General features: G+C 32.9%; 1 protein-coding gene across 6 annotated transcripts; it reads right to left on the bottom strand.

Annotated features, from left to right (window-relative positions):
- Positions 1-1,118: 1,118 nt before the first annotated feature.
- Positions 1,119-17,770, bottom strand: LOC129944152 (DENN domain-containing protein Crag). 6 transcript variants are annotated; one of them, XM_056053358.1, is made up of 20 exons: positions 17,549-17,770; positions 17,073-17,426; positions 10,788-11,100; positions 10,543-10,731; positions 10,224-10,474; positions 10,061-10,167; positions 9,836-9,989; positions 9,667-9,768; positions 9,427-9,596; positions 9,087-9,300; positions 8,856-9,014; positions 8,618-8,782; positions 8,313-8,553; positions 7,083-8,235; positions 6,717-7,013; positions 6,472-6,552; positions 2,562-2,916; positions 2,071-2,487; positions 1,717-1,895; positions 1,119-1,659 (listed from the first exon to the last, which is right to left on the bottom strand). In XM_056053358.1, exons 3-20 carry the CDS (start codon positions 11,086-11,088, stop codon positions 1,341-1,343), a joined length of 4,854 nt encoding a protein of 1,617 aa, XP_055909333.1. In that variant the 5' UTR covers positions 11,089-11,100; positions 17,073-17,426; positions 17,549-17,770; the 3' UTR covers positions 1,119-1,340. The 6 variants fall into 6 exon arrangements, with proteins under 6 accessions (XP_055909333.1, XP_055909337.1, XP_055909336.1 ...); XM_056053362.1 differs by lacking the exon at positions 17,073-17,426 and having other exon boundaries at positions 17,652-17,770; XM_056053361.1 differs by lacking the exon at positions 17,073-17,426 and having other exon boundaries at positions 17,591-17,770.
- Positions 17,771-20,806: the final 3,036 nt, after the last annotated feature.

Genomic DNA, 20,806 nt, shown 5'->3' on the forward strand with positions numbered 1-20,806 from the left:
AAAATAGGATGTTTATAAATAAAAAAAGGATTTAATCTCGCTTTAAAGTTTGAACCTTTATCGTTCACGATTTCAAAATAGATGACCGTTCTTACATTGGATACTTTTAGAAAAACTAGTATTTTTGTGGAGGAGATCAGTTATTGAACCAACGATTGGTTCATTTGTTACAACGCTTCATTCTCATATTGTTTTTATTTTTTTTACCACAGTCTTATTTCGCAATAATTCCATGTGTTGAACAAAAAATAAAAGCGTGGTTTGTACATTTAATTATTTATTTTCCGATTGTGTTAATAGTTTGGTGTTTTTCTTTGTTAGTTCCTATTCTGTACTCATGTGTTTTTTGAAGTTGAAAAAAATATTTCTTAAATTAAATTTAAAGGTTTCAAGGAGTACGAGACAGAAGTGATCAAAACATTTGCTATTTTTCTATAACCCCTTAAAAATTCATCTACCAAAAATGTTCGTTCATAATTTAAATATTTTGTTTGTCCTTTTAATCTTTATTTATATTTTCCTTTTGTTATCACATATTACAATTTTCATTGGAAAACTCAATTTATAAGTTTATTTTCTTTATCTAGTAACCATCTAAATTGATTGGTGAAAAATTTAAACGAGAAAAATTTACAACAAATAACTATGAAATTTTATGAAATGTGCATTGGTTAGACTAACATTTTTTAGTGGGTGATTAGTAACATATAAAAAAAATCATGAAATTTACATACAGTGTCATAAATGTTGACCACAACATAATTTCAATTTCATTATAATTTTAAAGCCTTAAGTTATAAAGATTATTTGATTTTTGTTCTTGTTTGTTTGTTAATATTATTAACATTTAATCAAAATCGGATACTATTGTTATTAAAATCAATGTCATTGGCTTTGATTTTATTTAAATGTTTTGCAAATAATTTTTGTTTTAATTTAATTAATATCTCAATAGTAAGGCAGATTATGGAAACAACTTATGATGCTTCAATAGTTTTATTTTATAAGTATTGTCGAAAACCAGTCATAAAGAATTAAAACAACTAAAATTCACCGAGCAATTCAAAAGAAATAATAAACATTATTTATCTACTCGTACGTTAATAAAAAAAGAACACTCAAAATTAAGTACGTTTGTATTTACCGTATAAATTTAAATAAAAAATGTTATAATGTAACAATAAAGTGCAACAAATATGGGGAGTAAAATGTGTTTTACTCGTGCACACATAATATAAATGTCGCTCAGTTCATATGATTTTGTTTGTTTTGTATTGTTTGTTTTACCAAGGCTATCTTCGTATGTCATTGAACTCTGATCGACTAAAGGCGATCTCGCGTCAAGGAAGTAGCAATGGTTTGAAATAAGCCCTACAGTAAATTGTTGCAGTCGATGGTGGCAGATCTTGGTTGCGGTAGTACATGTTGCACTCTTTTTCCGTAAGCTTATCAAAGATCGCAGCATATTCGCGATGGAATGTGGCCAGATCGACGTTTGAGCGACCTATAGCTGTAAGAGCTAAAAACAGAATATCCCTGTATATTGAGTGTGTCCGATCGACACCGCTGTTTTTGAGCTTGTGTCGTTCATTAGCCAAACGTTTTACCGGCGCAAGCAGATCATTGCATCTTATTGCGGTGATAATTTGTTGAATTGCGCTGTAAGAAAGAACTTTATGTTTATAATGTTTCAATGATAAAACTAAGTTTAAATACTTTTTGTTCAGATAAGTTTGATCCGTTAGCAAGGCCTTCAGAAGAGGGCTCGCTGGTTGATTTTGTTTCCATAAAATATACATGGGTGGTCCCGCTTCAGCGTGCAAACGTAAATTGTCCCACATGCATTGTATTTTAACAGTTTTCACTTTACTCAGTGGATCAATATCTGCATCAGCCTAAAATTAAAAAAAAATATATTTTTTTTTGAATTAAAATAGTAGGCAATCATAGTTTTCTAAAGCTAGGTTTTTAAATGTATTTGAGTGTACAAAGAAAAAATATATGTATTAAATTTAAACTTTTTGAGTTTTTGACACGAAAAAGGTATGAATTTTACTTTAGATTAATTACCTGCTTAGGCAGACACAATTGAGGCAGATGCGTATGACTTTCAATACGTTCCATAATCCAAATTAAATTCCAATAAATAATTGGATGCTCTTCAACAAAGTTGGAATTCAAAAGTGCAGAATCACCTTCTTCAGTTAAAATATTTTCCAGTTCTTTGCGCAATACTAGCGGATTCAAATATGGTATACTAAGACTATCTGATTGCTTGACATCCTTGAGAGAATCTCCAACAATTAATTGAACACTGAGGAATGGCACAGTCAGTTTGTTGCATGCATGGCAAGCTGTATTTAAGTTTGAATCCTCAGCTGTCCATCCAGACATAATTTCTTCATCATATAGTAAAACCGAACAATTGTGGCATTGCGAGCATGAAGTAAGTTGTATTAAAATATCGCATTCCGGGCTGTCAACAACCTAAAAACAACAAAATAAAAACATACATCAAAGCAAAATAATTCCATTTTTATAGGTTTATAAACTCAAATTACATCAGCCACAGCACTGTATAGATTGTCGGGCAGATTGGGAAAAACATTCGAACTATACGAAGGTGTATTTTCTCCAAGCGGTACCAAATTGTTATAACTAGATTTTCTAGATTCACTAAGACGACCCCATGGGTCAAGATCCCCTGAAATCCTTCGGGTTCTTGAAGATGGATCATCCGGATCATCGTCAGCCATGCTATCGTTCATACCGCCAACAGTTTTAACTGGTGTTGAATTAGCAGATATAGCTTCTTTTATCTCATCGAACTTTCGGGCCACTGAGTTAGCGGCATATTTGATACTGCTTAAACTACCCTGTATTATTTCGTTTGACTTTTTGCCAGTCAAACTTGGACTATGAATAAATTGTAAAAAAGGTAAAATAATTAAGTTGTACTAACATAACAAACATATAATATATTGAACTGGAACCCATATGTCAAAACATCAAAACCCAAGTGCATTAAATATAAGGCAGAAACAAAACTTTAAAATAAATCAGTAGCTAAAACCGACCAAAGTAATTTTTGTTAACATTGAAATAAAAATGTAAGCAAAGAGCATATGAGGCTAGATGAACTTATTTCACAAAGAATAGCCATAAGTTACGTTCTAAAGCAAGGACTAAAACTAAAAATGCTTTAAACTGAGTCGATGTTTTATAAAAATGGATTATTTACGTCTTAATTACATCTAATTGTTTGACTTCTAAATTTAAACGTATTTTTTGTAGTGGAAAGAATTAAAAATTTAAAACAAATTACTCATTGTTTAGTTTCCACACAAATGGTTTAGTGCTTACTGGGGCCATCATGGGGATAAATACGTTGAGGTTTTGTTATGGGTATGTATATGTAAGATCCATTTGTTATTTAATATGTTTAGTCAGTGAAAACGATTTAGGGTAGTTAATGATTTGATTCTTTTTTTGGTAGAAGAACGTCTTGTCTAAATGGGATAGACAAAAACTACTAGTTCTAGTAAAATATATATACTTTTGTATATTGTGTGCTCTGTTAAGAGAATATGAATTCCCTTATGATGATTAAACGCAGTGCGAGTAATTAAGAAGAGATGACATAATTTTAAAGGAGATAGCGATGTACATTAGTTTTGAATGTGTTCACATTGGGAAATATTGCGCCTGGTAGAGCATTCAACTTTCGTGTAGTTGGGCTGACACAAAAAAAAAATCCTGTACCTAACAATACCTCCGAAATTGTGCACACGGTTAATGGATGAGAATTCCTAGAAGTACTTGCATTACAGAATCATAGTCGAGTTTTGGACGAACAAAAGCTTTGTAAATTATGGCCAAATCAGAAGGGGCATCGTTCTAGAAAACCTAAACGCTTAGCAGTATTTTTGGCAATGTCAAGTATTTTGTCACTCCACAAAAAGTGGTTTGTGGTGCACATACCTACAACTGAAAGCGGCTAAGTCTCCTCGGTACAAGCACCACCGATAGATAGTGGCACTGGAGAAGGGTTACCCTTTTTTGATAGTACACATCATTGAGAGATTCATCAATACTAAATGCACGTGTTTTCGATATAAGAGCTTGATGCCAAACTCTATCAAATGCCTTTAAAATATAAAGTGCAATAATCATACTTTCTCCATAAGATGTAATGATTTGTTTTACTGTTGGTGAGCTAAACTATAAGATCACCAGTAAACCTATTCCTACGAGAGCCATATTGCCGGTCATTACGAAGCTTTGGTTCTTCAAGATATTTTCAATATGAAAATTAATCAACGTTCCCATGACCTGGGAAAGAAGGGACATAAGCGCAAATAGATAATTAGAGAGTGAGGAGGACAAATTCTATTTTAAATCCACTCGGAAAGAAATCTGTAGAATAGGAAAGATGGAAAATCTTACACAATGGTTTTGCCAGCGTTGAAAAACACCTCTTCAGACCAATAGATGGTATAAGATCTGTAAGTATCCTAGCGACTTTACTTCCAAGTACAGGAAGACTCATATCACTCACTAACATCATCGAATTAACAAGTAAATGTGCTGGAAGGAAATTGGCTTCATCAAGCTTACAAAAAGAGTGCCATTGGAAACGAGCGTAGGAACCAACGATGACGTAGTGTTGCTCATTTTTTACAAATATATGACGCATAGTTTCAAACTGAAAGTAACTAAGACTAAGTTTAAGAAACAATGAACGATTCTTACAACTTACAATGATTGCTTAGCGTAAAGTCTAATGTTATGTTATGTCAAACAGAAACAAAAACACAAAGCAATGTTAAAAAAATATTTAAACTATCTAATTCTTTGAACATACCTATATAAATATAATTGAACTCCATACTTTATGTTCTGAAAATTGTATTAATGACAATAAATATATTTTTAAATTTAATAGAGCCATGCCAAAATTCAGTTTCTCACTGAACGCAGTTGAACATTTTCAATCTTCTTCGAGAAATAAAAAAATTTATTATTAAATTCATCATATTTTAAATTTCTAGGTCTTGATCAAATCAAAACCGGAACAATTTTTAAGATCTTTGTCCGTTTTCTCCAAATATTGATGATATTGTATGTTGAAGGAAAAATTCAATTTTTTTTGAGTAAATTGAATATGTACACAACTTTAAATTGTTATTAGATTGAACTCTTTTTGCTATGTTTAGTAATGGGAACTTCCACTCTTACTTTTGACTAATTTGTGAATTCGGTCCGACATGAAATCGTTTTAAAATTTATTACCAAATTAAGAAGACTTATAAACTGTGTTACTAACAGTCACAAAATATTTTGAATGATGTTTAGATCAGATGAACACGGCAGGTATTGCGAGAACTGCACATTTGTATCTTCTACCAAAGTTTTTAATATCAGCAAGTTTAAGATTTATTTTATATGTAGCTGTAACTCAAGCTCAACTGTTCCATAATAACTGACTGCTGCTCACATCACAACACATCTGTCGCACCTTTGAAAAAGCTTTAAAATACTTTTTGATAACTTTTTGGATTTTTTTTAACATCTAAAGGGATTAGTCAGATTCAAAAGATGGTACAAAAAAGATTAATATTTGAAAAAAAAAACGGACAAAGTATCTTCAAAAATATGTGCGCGTATTCAGTTGACGTGAAGTGTACATGTAAAATCAGGAGTGTGGGTTAAGGCCCGAAATGTCCGCAACCGACCAAACATTCACATTAGGACAGATCATGGAAAAAGTGATGAGGTATCATGTCATCGTTCAAGTCATGCGATATTGAAGTATTCGCAACAATTCAGAGCGATATCAATTGGAAAACTGGATACAGCAATGTAGTGCAAAACAAAGTTTATGTTATCATCTAGAATCCTTCAATTGCGACGTCTCGATCAAAAAGTCATCATCGGAAGGTGTAACTTTGAGGTGGATAAGGACTTTGTCTACTTGGGCTCCGCAATGCACAAATTATTTTGAGTGAACTTGTACAACGCGGTTAATGGATAAATAATTTCATTGGATTTCTTGAAATTTAATCTAGAGGAGATTCACGATAGACAATTTATTTTCGACAAATACATTCATACATTTATTTGTTTGCAGAAAATGGTAGTTCGAATAGATACTTTTCTAACATAGAGTCCCTGTATAATGTTCACACTGCTTAGAAGGAAATTAAGGTCACAGTATTGAGATCTAAACTAAATTCCAAATAAATTTAAAAGATGTTTTCCAAAACTGAAAATTACATAAAACTTTGCAATGTCTTAACAAAACAAATTCCATTCACCGTATAATCTACACGAAACAAAAAAACAACAAACCCACCACCAGAATCAAAGCTCCAGCAATTATAATCATGTTTAAACAAAAACAAAAAAAAAGATATAACGAAGCCTGCTTGGAATTGATTTTGGCTGTATTGCCAGCGCTTCTGCACTTACCTTATGTTTGAAATATTTTCTATGATATTCGCGGGCAATTTCAAGTCTTTCTTAAAGGACAACCGTGCAGGTGAATAGCGTCTACATCAAGGGCGATAATCATGAGAATAATTAAATCAAAAAAAGTATAACGTTCATGCAAAAAATTAAAGAAAATAAAAAAAAGAAACAAAACAGTAAATGAAGTATAACTAAATAAAATCCGTGCTATATACTCGGTAAGATATGAAGACTTTTGTGTTTACCCAAAATTGAATTTTAAAGATGATCCAAAGTTGGCCAAACTTGTGGTAACACTTGATCCGGGCATTGTCTCCGAACGTTGCATACTTTTGTTTAGATGAGTTGATTCGTCGAATGTCGCACTGCGTTGACCTTTAAAAAGTATTGGCTGGTCTGTGTACATGGTGTTGTTGCTTAAAATGGGTTTATTTTCCTCATGCAAAGCATTATTATTATTCGAAATTTTAAGAACTTCTTCAGCGTCCTCGTTAAGTGCTCCCAATGGATCGTTTTGAGTAACTGGAGTTCTTGGTGAAAGTCTGTGACAAAAAGAAAAAAAAGCACCTCATATACCATAATACAGTGAGATAAAATGTATTAATATTTACTTTGTAGGACTGCTGACACCTTGATTCTGGTCATTGCCCTCATAATCTAATTCTTCTTGTGAACTAGCAATTTCATTCAATCGCTCCGTAGATTCTTCATCTTCCATATTCATAATATTGAAGCGTTGTTGCATTGAACTCACCTCCTTACCCGACATGGATTGTTGTCTATGTAATTTGTCTAGAATCTTGGTATCTCCCCCAAAGCTTTCGGCTCTTATCAATTTTCGTTTGGTTAGATCACAATTAGGACTGGACGGAGGCATTTTGGAGGCCGGTAGTGGGCTGTCGCTTTTAGCATCGCCTGATATCAACAAACCGGCGCTGCTAATGACATCAGAAGATTCCTGTGGTCCCGATTGCTTAACAATGCTTCCCAATTTGCCGCGCAACTTATCAAACGCTGCAAAGTCAACTATTGTGTTGCCAGCAACAAATGGGTGTTCAACTTGTGATGAGTTGGTAGATTCTAAACTGGTTCTTGAGGTACCATCAACCGTTTCAAGCGTACTTAAATTGTTTTCGCATGAACCAGCGAAGGGCTTTGAAGTTGCTCGTTTTTTACCGGCACGTCGAAAATGAGCTGCTCCTAAAACCACATTCTTAATGCGATTCCATCTCAGCTGACTCAGAGTCGTGCTGTCAGACGGCCATTCTGATTCAAGAACACAACGATTATAAAAACCGTATGTCAGTGCATTGGGCTGAACGCCGGATCGTTTCATCAGGTAATGCAGCCGAACAGCCAAAACCGGAAAATTATGAATGCCGCACAATTGCATCATAATCCTGTAGCAAAACTCATCGCAACTTATTTTAAGTTTGCTGGCGCGTACCAGCAAATCGTAAGCAGCACGCAACACAGCGTGTTCCTTACCATGCGCATCCAGCATCATGCTTGGCAATATTAAAAAGTACAACGAATAGCACGTAGCCAGCATGTACTTCGCCCATGCTTCCGGTTGCATTTGGCAACGGCGTGCCAACTTTTGGGCCAGTTTAATTTCATGCTTTGTGCGACGCGCAATAGGCGAACCAGGTGCTGTGCTCAGATGTTGTTGTTGAAGGAAGTTCTTTGCAGGAGTTTTTTTTACATTCCTCAACAAATTTGGATCCAAAGTGAAATTTTCATACACGTAACCTGTTGTATTCTCTAAAGTAAAATACAGACAAATTAAAAAGCTTGTCATGGGGCAAAAGCATCATATTCATTTTAAATCAAATACAAACCATTTCCCGTTGTTGCAATGCCATCTGGTGGGAAAATATATTTTGTTCTCTCACTATTATGACCAGTCTCCCAATCAACTAATCTCACATCGGACGGAGTTTCATCATAGGAACTCACTTTTTCCGCACATTCATCAAAAAATGTTAGACCATGATCGCCGTCTGATACAAATGACCTCTCTTCGATAAATCGAATGAACATTTGGGTTTTCATAAGTAACTGAAAAAACTTGTGATGAGACTGAAAAGAAACGCACAAAAATGATTAATACGATAGATTAATTAATACTTGGAAAAAAACAAACCTTATCTCTAGAACGCAGAAATGCATTAAGTTGGAATAAAGCATTTGGATCAGTCGCTCCAACCGAGGGCGCTTTTGAAATTGGTACTAAATAATCCCTGTATCCACGTAGAATGGATGTCATAAAGAGCAAAAAGGCCTCTTGAATTCGTTGTTCGAGATTTTGCTAAATAAAATTAAATCAGAAACAGCACTGATAAAGTTGATATTCCAAAAATAAAAAATTTCACATAACTTACTTCACGTCTTTTTCGTTTAAAGTCTCTATCCAGACTATTGGTCGATTCTGGTGCATAATTAAGTTTAAAATTCTCTAAATAATTAAGAGTCTGTTTTAAGATTCGAGCCGCTCGCTTTGGTAGAAGTTTTGGTGTTAAATGCTTCTGCGATTCACAAAGCTATACAATATAAACATTTTATTAGGTAATTCAATTTTGTTCTTAAAGCCTTTTGGGCAGGTGGGTACTAACACTTATCGTATTAGTGTCCAAATCGATGCATGTTACATCCGTTGGAGGTTCGTACAGATCGAAAAATCGTGAATCCACACCAATTAAGTAGGGGAGTGGGGCATGGAGGACCTCTGCTAAGCCCAATGGGCACAATGGAATGTATGGACATTGCCATTTAAATGGAAACAGCAATGATACAACAGCCTCGGCAACAGCCGTCAATGTGGCGGGTCTATTATAAGAATTAAATTGTTTAGCTATGATATTTCACGGGATTTAGCTTCTAGCTAATAGCTCTAATTCTATATTGAATGTCAATTTTCTTTTGTGCTAATGATGAGCGGAAACTACAGCCTACCTTAATGAGTGAATTAATATTTTCTGTTCCGTTAAGGCCAGCAGTAAAACATGTAGACAATTTTCTGTTCCCAAATTGGACAATAGCAACTGAAAACCAGCTCCACTTCTTGGTAAAGGTGAATCTTCTGGCTGGGTAAGTAAAATACGCTCATGGCTTTCACCCGATAGCTTAAAATTAAAAAAATGTATTATTACATTTTTCAACCAAAAATAAAACATGAAATGAAATCCAAATTACCTGTAAGTGAATACTCGGAGATGGAAAAGGAACTTCGTCGATTAATTGAGTAATATACCTTTCGATTGGTATGGGTAATGGTTCTCCAGCTTTTGCCATGCCCTTAAAATCAAAATAGATTAGTCACCACTTTATATGGCTATTTCATTTTTTTTTAAATTTTATTTACATGCAAGTATTTTAACCACTTATCAAATGTATCACCAAAAGGATGATGTGAAAGCAAGCAAATTGCTTTGATGATGTGAAGAGAATGATGATTTTTGAAGCCTTCATCATCATATCCCAACTGTTCTTTTTGCTTTTCTGTAAGATTCTTTTCACTAAATTAACAAGAAAAAATAAATGTTCATGAAGGAATTTGAAATAAAATTAAAATCGTTTTCAAACTCACTCGAAGTCTTCGTAAAAGGTCAAAGCCGATCCGTAAACTTTATAAGTTCCGTCATTAACTGTTAAAACAAACGTACTAAATACCGGATTGATAGCATCACGCTTTGTCTAAAGTTCGTTGTAAAAATTAGTAAAAAAAATAAATTTAAATTTATGTAAATTACCGATTCATCTACATGCGGCCAAGCTTCAAGAGAAGCTCCCATGGGTAAACAAAATAGAGGCACACTCGGACATAAGTTAAGTGGGAAATCGTTATGATCGACCGTTGGATAACGCAATAGGATTTCTGGTTGATAACTGACTAACTTTGGACGGTTCATTGATTTTTTATAACAAAGATATACGTCACTGCTCATGTATGCTTTGTTGAGGGTTTTATGTATCAAGCAAAAAGCATGTGGTGGTCGTTCTCCTATAAATAAATCGTTTTGTTGCTTTAAAAACAGATCCCAATGTTTTCACACCAAAATCAAATGTTACCTTTTGACCAGACAATAAGACACAAATCAGTCACAACAAGCTCATTGCACGGCATGTCCTTTTTTGCCCGACGGAATGTTAAAAATGTTTTAGCTGATGAGTTATTAACATTCGCCACCCTCCCTTCTGGTGTTTCAGTTACAATTTCAGCATCAGGCATAATTCTTTCATGGCCCTCAAAGAGAACACCTACAAAAAACAGTATTAGTATTTGTATGTGTTTATTTATTCTATTTTCCAATTACCAATGTCAACTAATGGAGGTTGGTCTTTTCCACGGCGGAAATATATGAAACATTCCGTTGTTCGTACAGAACCATAGTTAAGATTGGCGGGCAATCCGGTAGGTGTTTTTTCAAGTATTTCATAACCATCTGGAACTTTTTCGCCAAGTAAAGGAAAAAACACTCCAATATCCGTTATGGGATCGATGCTGTTGCATGCTCTCAAATGACCCGAATCATTAAATATACTCTCCTGAAGTAATTGTGGATTTTCTGGCATACCAGCCACAACGAAATAATCAGCGATTCGCTTTTCATCCATTGCTATGCATTACTGTAAAAATATAAATATTTACAATCATTTATTTTTGTTTTAATGGTTGTTAAGGAAATCTTTGTTTTATATAAAATTTATTACTGCATTGATTTAAAATGCTCACTGAATTATCATTAAACTTTTGGTAGAAGATAAGGGGCCACATTAAATTCAGCTCGTTTGTGAGAATCTAATTTATCGCAAAACAACTTTATCGCTGAAGCTAATGAATCATTACAATTACCGAGTAATCGATAGATACAAGAATGTGTTCTATCTATTTTAAATCATAATTTTGCTATCTATTTTTTTTTTAAACTTGATCTGTGAACTTGCTTGTTGAGAAACAATTATGTTGACAGATAGTTTAAGGTAAGTGGAGGACGCGAGTGTAATTGTTGGTTTTGATATATGGAAGTCATAATAATGAAAAATGTAATTTTGTTAACTTAAAAGATTTAAAATTCAATTCATTCAAATTTAAAATTTAAAACAAGATAATATTGAAAATATTAATCCACACAAATTCTTTTTTGCAGTTAAGCCTTCGAAAAGCTTCAAACTATTTCGTTTTAAAAATGTCTTGATAATACTTCGTTGCGAGCAATGCTAAACAATATCGAAACATTTTGTGTTTGTTTAAAGACAAGCACAAGCTAGAGAAAAGTATAGACATTAATTACACCGTTAAACAAATAATTTTGTTTGTTTTCATCACGTCAGATATTTTTTTTTTAAAAGGGTTTATGATAACATTTTCTTTGCAAAAATATGTTGGCATGCATCATTATTTAGAAGTCTTTACCTTTATCAACATTCATCAAAATTGAAACAATTTTTAACACAATTCTAGAGTAAAGTTTGCTGATTTTATATTTTAGGAATTAACTAAAACTTTACTATTTTCTCGTGATAGCCTGAATGCTAGAATGGGGATTCTTAATTAGTACAAACTATTAATTTCAAAACGTGTTAGCCACCTACTATTAAAAACAGTTTAAGCATGTGGTTCAGCGTGACGGGTCAAGACTAACAACTAGTATTTTAAGAAATTTCAACAAATTAAATGGAAGTTTGTTTATGTACTTAATTTGGAAAAAAGAATATTAAGATATATGTAATTGCAGTTTTGGTGGTATAGAAAACACTGAACGAATAATCATTTCTTGAAACCTGTATTGAATAAATACTATGGAGTCTTGGAATGTCTAAAAATAATATGTAATGTGGCGACTGGACAAGAAATTAGGGAGACGTTGTTTAGTTTACAAAAAAATGGTGTATCAAACTAAATGTAACAAAATCGACACATATACGTTCTAAATATAAAAACATACAAAAAATATTATAATGCCTATAAACAGTACAGAAGTTCCAATAATGGCAAACACTTTCGAATGACTTTCGATGTAAAAAGCACATTAAAAAGAAAAGAGCCAAACTTGAAGTACTGAAACCCCTTCGGTCTTTTGGTATTCAACTATAGGGCTGTACAAAGAAAACAAATGCTGAACCTATCAGAAAGAAAAATCATTTGTCGATCATTTCATAGATTGGTCTGAATTAACCAGCTGGTTTTGTGCGGTAATAGTCCTATTCTATTCGGTACCGATTCTTACGGAGTATTTTTTGAAGATTTCTATTGGATAGTATAAAATTCTGGTCCAACAATAATGTGTCTTTAGGCTAAACAAGAAACTAAGGAGACAAAATTTAAATAACATGATGTGTATTTAACCTTAAAACAAAAAATTGGGTGTAGGAACAGCCCTTTGAGAACTAAGGCCAAGTAACTTACACAACTATTCCTGTGTATGAGTATTGTTATCAGACTTTGAGGGGCCCAGAGTTTAAAGGCGAACGGTTAGTTTGAGAAAGCACTTTTCATAACAAGAATTACTTTTAGAGGACTTGTCAATTCCAGGCAGGGAATGAAACCAAGACCTCTGGCATGACAGTCCTTCGCACTAAACATAACGCCACGGGTACTACTTAACCTACATAGTCTAACTATTTAATTTGAACGACTCCCTAAATATGACATTTTTCCAAAATAACAACAATCTTATAAATATGTTCTATTAAAGAAATAAATTAGGAAGAACCAGGGCCTAGTGACTTACAACTCTTAACCATTCCTGTGTGTGAGTAATGTTGTCACAGGCAGGGATGGAACCCAAGACCCCTTGCATGACAGTCCAACGCACTAACCATCACGCTACGGGTACTCCTATTAAAGAGCTAACTAAAAAAATTTAGAGGGGGTTGGGGTGCATTTCATGCAGAAATGTAAGAGATTGTTCCCTTTTCCAAAAATAATTTATTCTGTTCTTGTTGCCATTTCTATATAGATGCAAATAAAAATAAAAGAAAGCTTTCCAGAAAAAAATGATTTTTTATAATAACAGAAGTTAATATGAAGAATTGTCTGTTTTTTTTTGCGTATTTTCTTCTGACAAAATTTCTATAAGAGTCTATTATTACTATCTTTTTCTAAATCTGCCTACTCGTAAGTTGGAGCTAATACTTGAAGACAAATTCTAAAAAATTACTATTTTGCGTAAACTTTTTGAAAGTATTTTGATCAAAAAGGAGTCAACGAAACTTAAAAATTGGAGGAAGAAAAATGCTTGTTTTCTGAATTCAAGGAAACAGGTGCAATTAGTTACATTATTTCTGTAAGAAATTGATACAAAAATATTAAGGTAAACAATGTGTTGGCAATTACAAATAACACTTTGCAGAATATCTTTCCATGTTAGTTCTCGAGAAAAAAGGCTTGTATATTAAAATGATGTTGATTGAACACCTCAATATTAGTTTCAATTATCCAGTCATTAGTTTAACGAAAGTGCCACTGTTATTGAAGTAAATTTCCATAAACTAAATATAATAACAAAAAAATTTAAGTTCAATTATTATAATTTTATTTAAGTAAAATACGAATTAAAATGAAAAAGGAGAAAAAACTAAAATTTTCGTTTTGTAGGTTGGGTTGGTAGCTAAAAAAGAAAACGTCAGCCAATTTCCTGTTGGACCTCGTGAACTTTTTTTACTGGGCAGGTTCAGACAACATAAGGGACTTGAAAGTAGCGAGTTTTTAGTATCTGATTGGCCTTCTGCCAAAATATTACTTTCCAATTTAGGCAACTTTAATGGAAAGTTAGTGAAGAAAGATCTCCCTAACTATTAATTCAAGTCTACTTCTATCAAAATGATAGTTGATCATGTTTTTTCATTCAACTGAAAGCTGAACTTTATTCCCATATGATTTATTAATTTTCTGCACAACTTCATTTAATGCTTTCTGTAAAAGGGTTCCTTGTCAATTTGGAAAAGAAACAACTGATATTTCTTTACAGTGCAAAACACAAATCGTGATGGACTTGTAGCTTGCTTAAGGAGTGTTTTGTAAACAATAATTCTTTTTGTACTATGAACTTAAAGTAGAGGTTTATTTATTTATATTTCGTTAAATACTAACGTTAACAATTCTTTCTATATACTTAAAATCTAAAAACTTAAAATAGACTGTTGAAAAAATTTTAATTTTTAAAAAAGAGTAAAATTTATTATAAATTACAATTAATTGATTTAAGGGGCTATGTTGGTTTGACCTGCTTAAATTAGTTTTCAGTGGTTTCTGGAGCCTTATACTTGAACGACTAAAACTAAAGTTTAAACTACCAAGAACTGATGGTAATGAAATTTGTCTGTTTATTATTCCAAAAATAAAACAAAACTGTAAAAACATCCTATGATTTGTCAAAGAAGGAAGATTTATGAGAGCAAGTCTTTGTGAATAAGGCGGTAATGTTTGAATGTCATGGAACCTCGAAAGGGATCGTAGTTAAAAACGCAAAAATCTTTTCTGAATGGCTTCGAGTCTTGTGAGGTGTACGGCGTAGTAAGGTGACCATACTGTACTAACATATTCCAGGACCTGGTCTCACAAATGAAACAAAAAGTAATTTTAAAACATATGGATCACGGAAATCACGGCCAAATCTCTATTTGCTTTTTTAACTATGAAGTTAATATGTTCATTGAATGTTAGTTTAGGATCTAAAACAACACCCAAGTCAGAAAATACATAGACTCTAATTAAAGGACAAGAATCAAACATGTAGCTAAAAACGATTGGAACTTTTTGCTTGTAAAACTCATGGTTTTACATTTGTCAACATTTAAAACAAGACGATTATTATTGCACCATTGCCTGAATAATATTAAGTCTTCTTGCAAGAGTAGACAGTCAGATGTAGAGTTATTTTTTTTTTAAATTTTAATGTTATCAGCATATATTAGGACAAACTAATTTTGTATGATCGAAACCAAGTCATTTATAAATAAAAAAAATTGAATAGAACCAAGGACACCTGAATTCAAAACAAATGAACTTGAACACTCATTACTAAATTTAACACTATAACGTATATCTTGCAAATATGAGGAGATCCAGTTTATGAAACACTCGTTAAAACCTTGCTGTGATAGTTTTAAAAGTAATGTTTTAGGACACAATTTATCAAAGGCCTTGCTGAAATCAGTGAAGGTACAATATATTTGTTCACGTTTTTAAAAAACATCTAAACAAAAGGACGTAAAGTTAAACAGATTAGTAACAGTTGAACGCTTTTCAACAAAACCATGTTGGTTATCACAGATAATTGAACTACAGTGAAAAGAAAAGACGCTATATACGATTGACTTAAATTGTTTAGCTATCACAGATAGTTTAGCATTAGGTAGTTCAATATTTCGTTTTAAGGACCTATTTTGTGTACTGGTATTATGAAAAAGTAAAGCTCTGAATTTAAAATTCATGACACTTGAAACACTAACTAGTTGCTTTGGTTAAACTTTATGTTCAAAGAGTAAAGTTGACTGCAAATGAAGTCCCTTATGTTGGCTGAACCTGCCCATTGCTATGTTGCCGATGCCAAATTTTTTTAGGGGTTTTGGAAAGTGTTAGCGTTGCCAGGTTTGACAACAGTGAATTTTGCTGTTTTTGTCACATTTATATTCTGGAAATTCATATTTATGTCTCAATTCTAAAGAAAATTATTCTTTAAGATTATGAAAAATATTTAAATTGTTTTTGACACACAAAATTTAATTACTAACAAATTTCCAGATGAAATACTTATTTGCTCATACAACTAAACTGGCTTATTTATATGACCCCTCCTGGATCCTTTATTGGTACAATGTTGATGAATTTGTGGGGCGTAATTGGAATATTGCTGGATTTCGAATTCATATTGTGTTCTTGTTTCATTCCTCAGTTAAGAGTAGAACTTCTAGCCACAAATTTAATAACACTAAAATAAAAATATTATTTGTATGATTTATATTAAACTGAAATTGAATTAGCGTAACACAATTATAGGTTGCTTAGAGCTTGTTTGGAAAGTTAATTATGTGGATGGGATTGCTTGTATAATGCTTAAATTTTGGTAAGAGCATTTTTAAAGAGTATGGATATTAATTATTCTTTGCGAAACTAGAATAGAATCTAAAAGATATTCGAGAGTTTATCTAAAACACACCCAATATTTCCTAGCCTCTTTCTTTCTTTAAAAATGGCTCTAGAATGTTATTGTGCTTTTGTAGAAATCTGTTTGTTTGTTTTTGTAAACTGTTTTCTATTTAAATATTAATATAAACTCATTATGTACTTGTATTATTCCCTATGCATATTTGTGTACTATAAGTAATATAAGTTATCAGTAGTTAGTAAACAGACAAAAAAAAAACAACGGGGTTTTCATATCAATATCTATGCTTTCCAAGAAAACTCTACTGATAACGATAATGATTTCATTTATGTTTGAAGGCATTATTATATTCTAAGCGAGCCTCTAAGATCACTAGCACAATAGTCATAGTCAATGAAACAGTAAAAATGATGATATCGATGTATACATTCTAATTACATCCTCCTGCCATACCCGCCCAAGTCCAACAATTAAACAAATCCAAATTACCTTGTTTGATAGTTCCACAAAGATGCTGAGCTTACACCTTTGGCCCCACTCTAAACTCAATGTGGGCAGGTAGGTAGTTAGGTATGTAGATATAAACGATTTGGTTTAGATATTATTTGCAGAGTGCAAATCGAGCTAAACGTTCGTGCAACAATTAAATGGTATCCCGAAATGGGGGTTATTAAGATTTAGAAGATTGCTGTCATTTTAGTTGCTCTCAAAGAAACAATATAGCTTCTTCTGGGAGTTCAATGGAATGTCCTTGAAATTAGGGCGGCGATGATTCAAGCAATTTTTTGTTTTTTTTTTTTCGCTTCGCACTCGCTTGCGGGTTTTCCTTTGTTTGTGCAGCAACTTTAAAACAAAGTAAAAATTAATGAAAATCTTTTCATAAACTTTTTTTAATTAACACTTCTTTTTTTCACAGAACAAAAACGCAAAACGAAAATAAGTAACATATTTTGCAGATAAAATACCTATGATGTATGTATATACAAAATAAAATTAAACAAGTATGCTTTTTGGGCCACTTTTTAAGAGCGTTTCCGGCGGTTCTCTTGAAATTATATATAACTCAACTTGGCAGAAATATTTAATGAAGTATTAAATCATTTAATTTTTAATAAACTATTAGTTTTTTTTTAGCAAAATTAATAGTTTTCTTGAGCGACTGTTTTGTGTTATGTCAATATTTTACGCCATTATTGAAAAAATTGCAGTTGTCAAAAGTAAAAAAAAGACTAGGCAAAGTGTCAGTTTCGTTTGCCAAGCTTAGTACCCTGATAGTGACATCTTCATTTCAAAATTATAAATTAACATGCAGGTTTGTGCATTTGATAGATACAAATTTTTGGCGATTCACAATAGTAAAATATATTTTGTGGAATTTTAAGGGCAAATCATATCAATATGGTTAAGATTAAAAGAGTGGAAATCTTATAGCTTAGTTGGACTTACATGTGTCTGCACTTCGAAAACTGGAAAACAAAATTAAATTTCACTGGTTGGATAGAGCAGATTATAGAAAATCTAAAGAAGATTATAGTCCAGGCGAACATGTTCATCTTCATAGCTACTATGTTACCTATTTTTTACGTTTTGTTATACCTTTTTAAGGAATTTCATTTAAATTGTGAGGTTCTCTTACATTAGTGAGAAATTTTTCTGAATTTTAATTTTCATTTTAAGTCTATGGAAAAACACAGTGTACCCAATAATAGTAACCTTTTTTCTTTTAAAGCAATGACTGTTAGTTAACCGATAATATTTTTTAAGTTTCGTACAGTTTGCTGGATTTTTTTTATATTATTTCATTATACTTTCGTTTAGGCTTGAAGCAACATTGTACCGTTAATAAGTAATAGTATTTTATACGAAGTAAAAAGAATTGCCACTAGTGTATTCTCTCTCACTTTAGGTCTTTTCTACATTATGCAGAATGTTGGTATCTGAAAAAAAGACTGATACTCAATATAAAATTAATTTTTGAAATAGATAAAAAACATCAAGATCCAGAACGTACTCGTTTCTGCAATACAAGAAATGTGATGAATGCAGAATTCAAGATTGAAATGAAAATGAACGTGCTCATCTTCATTATAGGATCTCTGTGTGCAACTTTTAAAGAGTTATAGTATTTTATAGGAAGTCAAAAAGATTTACTAATGGTGCGTTCTCTCCAACTTTCGGGTTTTGGACATACATACACATCTGGCTCCCTCTACTTTTCACGCTTTTTGGACTCAATTTTAGGTGATTCAATGATTTCCTCTTAACTCTTCTAACTCCGTTGGCTTGTTGGAACAAACCAATGACTTAACATTAACAAAGAATTTAGTTAAGAGTCGTTAACTGTGTGCAAATTGTAAACAAAAAGGTAGATAATAACTTAAGTTAATCTTAAAGAAATAAAATAAGCTTTTTCATTGCCAAAACAAAATAAACTTAAAGTGCCTTGCACATGAGAGCGAACAACAAATGAACTAATGGACAAACAAACGTGATTTTAAACATTTCAAGAAGTCAATTTCAAACAAAAACACATTTAAATTATAAGAAACCAATTGACACTTATGTTAGGATAATAAAATTTGCATTTTGTAACGAATTGCCGTGTGGTTGCTACAAACTGTCAAACTCTATTCGCGTTCCACATACCATCCACACTCCAACGAATAAATTGTTCGCGCTCAACTTAACCTCAAATTTGTTTGTTGAAAAGGGTAATTATAAATTGACAATTCGTCGCTGTCTGCGAATAGAAATAAAGCTCATGTGAAAGAAAAGTCAAAATAAGCGAACATCCACCGTTCACAGTTCGTAGCTCATGTGCAAGATGCTTAAGAAAGCAAATTGTAACGAACTGTCAAACTCAATTCAAATTCGATATACGATCCATGCTTCAACGAATAAAATGTTCGTTAGCGTCAAAACTTTCATTTTGCTCTTTGATATGCATCTGTTATGATAAATAAAACCAAGCCACGTAAAAGAAATGCCATAATGGTAGAACATTCGTTTATTCGTCGGTCGCTTCCATGTAAATATTCCTTTAAAGTTGCTGTCACTGACTCTGAATTTCAGTAGAAAAATTTAATAATTAGAAATTCGACGTTCTTGTACTTAACCATGATAAGATGTTGAGTTTACGAATAAATTGACAGTGACAGTTCGATGATTATATAGTAAAAATGTCAAATTGAAAAACTAATAAACAATACACACTAGAATTCACAATGGACCTGTATACCTTTCTGGCACTAAAAAAGTGAAGGTAAGGTTAGTGGGGTTGTGGAATTGTAGCTCATGCGAAAAACATTTGGTCAAAGGTTGCGTTGATATAATACACTAGCCATAATGCTAATATCTCGACCCCATTATTTATTGGTTCACAATCTCAAATATGGTTCAATATTTATTGCACATTCGTCAAACATGTTGTCAAACATCAAATTTGGCATTGTTTGAAGTCTTCCATTAATATGATTTTTTTTAGAGTTTGAAAATCATGCGGTCATATTCCCAAATATGATCGTTAGGCCACCATTTTCAATTTTTTAAATTCGGGCAAATTAAATCGCTTTTGTCAAACATATTTACAACGGTAATGTCAGAAAGTAGTCCAAAGAACCCTTCAGGCTATAAATGACAGCAAACTCTTGCGCGGAGGTCACATGGACAAGCATTTGCTGCTCATTCTCAATTAAAAATGTTCTTCAATAGGTAGCGGTGAATTCGCCGATTCTCTTCAGCATTTACACCAGCGATCTGATAGGTAGTCTAACAAAGGCAATTGCGTAGGCCGACGATCTAATTGCGTACAGAACGGCCCGAAAGCTTGAGGTTATTAGAGTTCTCTTGCAGCGTGATTTCGACAAGATTCAGCGATATTGCGACGACTGGAAACTGAAAATAAATGTCCAGAAGTCAGAGACAATTCTGTTCCGGACTCCGTTGGCTAGGGCCACGAGGGATACGTGTAAGGATTGACGCAAGATGGTCATCGTTGATCTTCACGGGCAGCCATTAGCGAGCAAAAGTGTAGTGAAGTACCTCGGTATCTGGTTAGATCAGTATTTATATTTCGACAGACATATAAATGCTGCTCTGACCAGGGCCAGAGGAGCCTTCGCTCTGACGAAACGACTGTTTTTTAGCAGTCGGCTTGACCCCAGAGTGAAGGTAATTTGCTACATGGCCCTCATACGGCCAATGATCGTTTATGGTTGTCCTGT

Source organism: Eupeodes corollae, chromosome 2 (genome assembly GCF_945859685.1).
Source record: "Eupeodes corollae chromosome 2, idEupCoro1.1, whole genome shotgun sequence".
In the NCBI taxonomy this organism is placed as follows: Eukaryota; Metazoa; Arthropoda; class Insecta; order Diptera; family Syrphidae; genus Eupeodes; species Eupeodes corollae.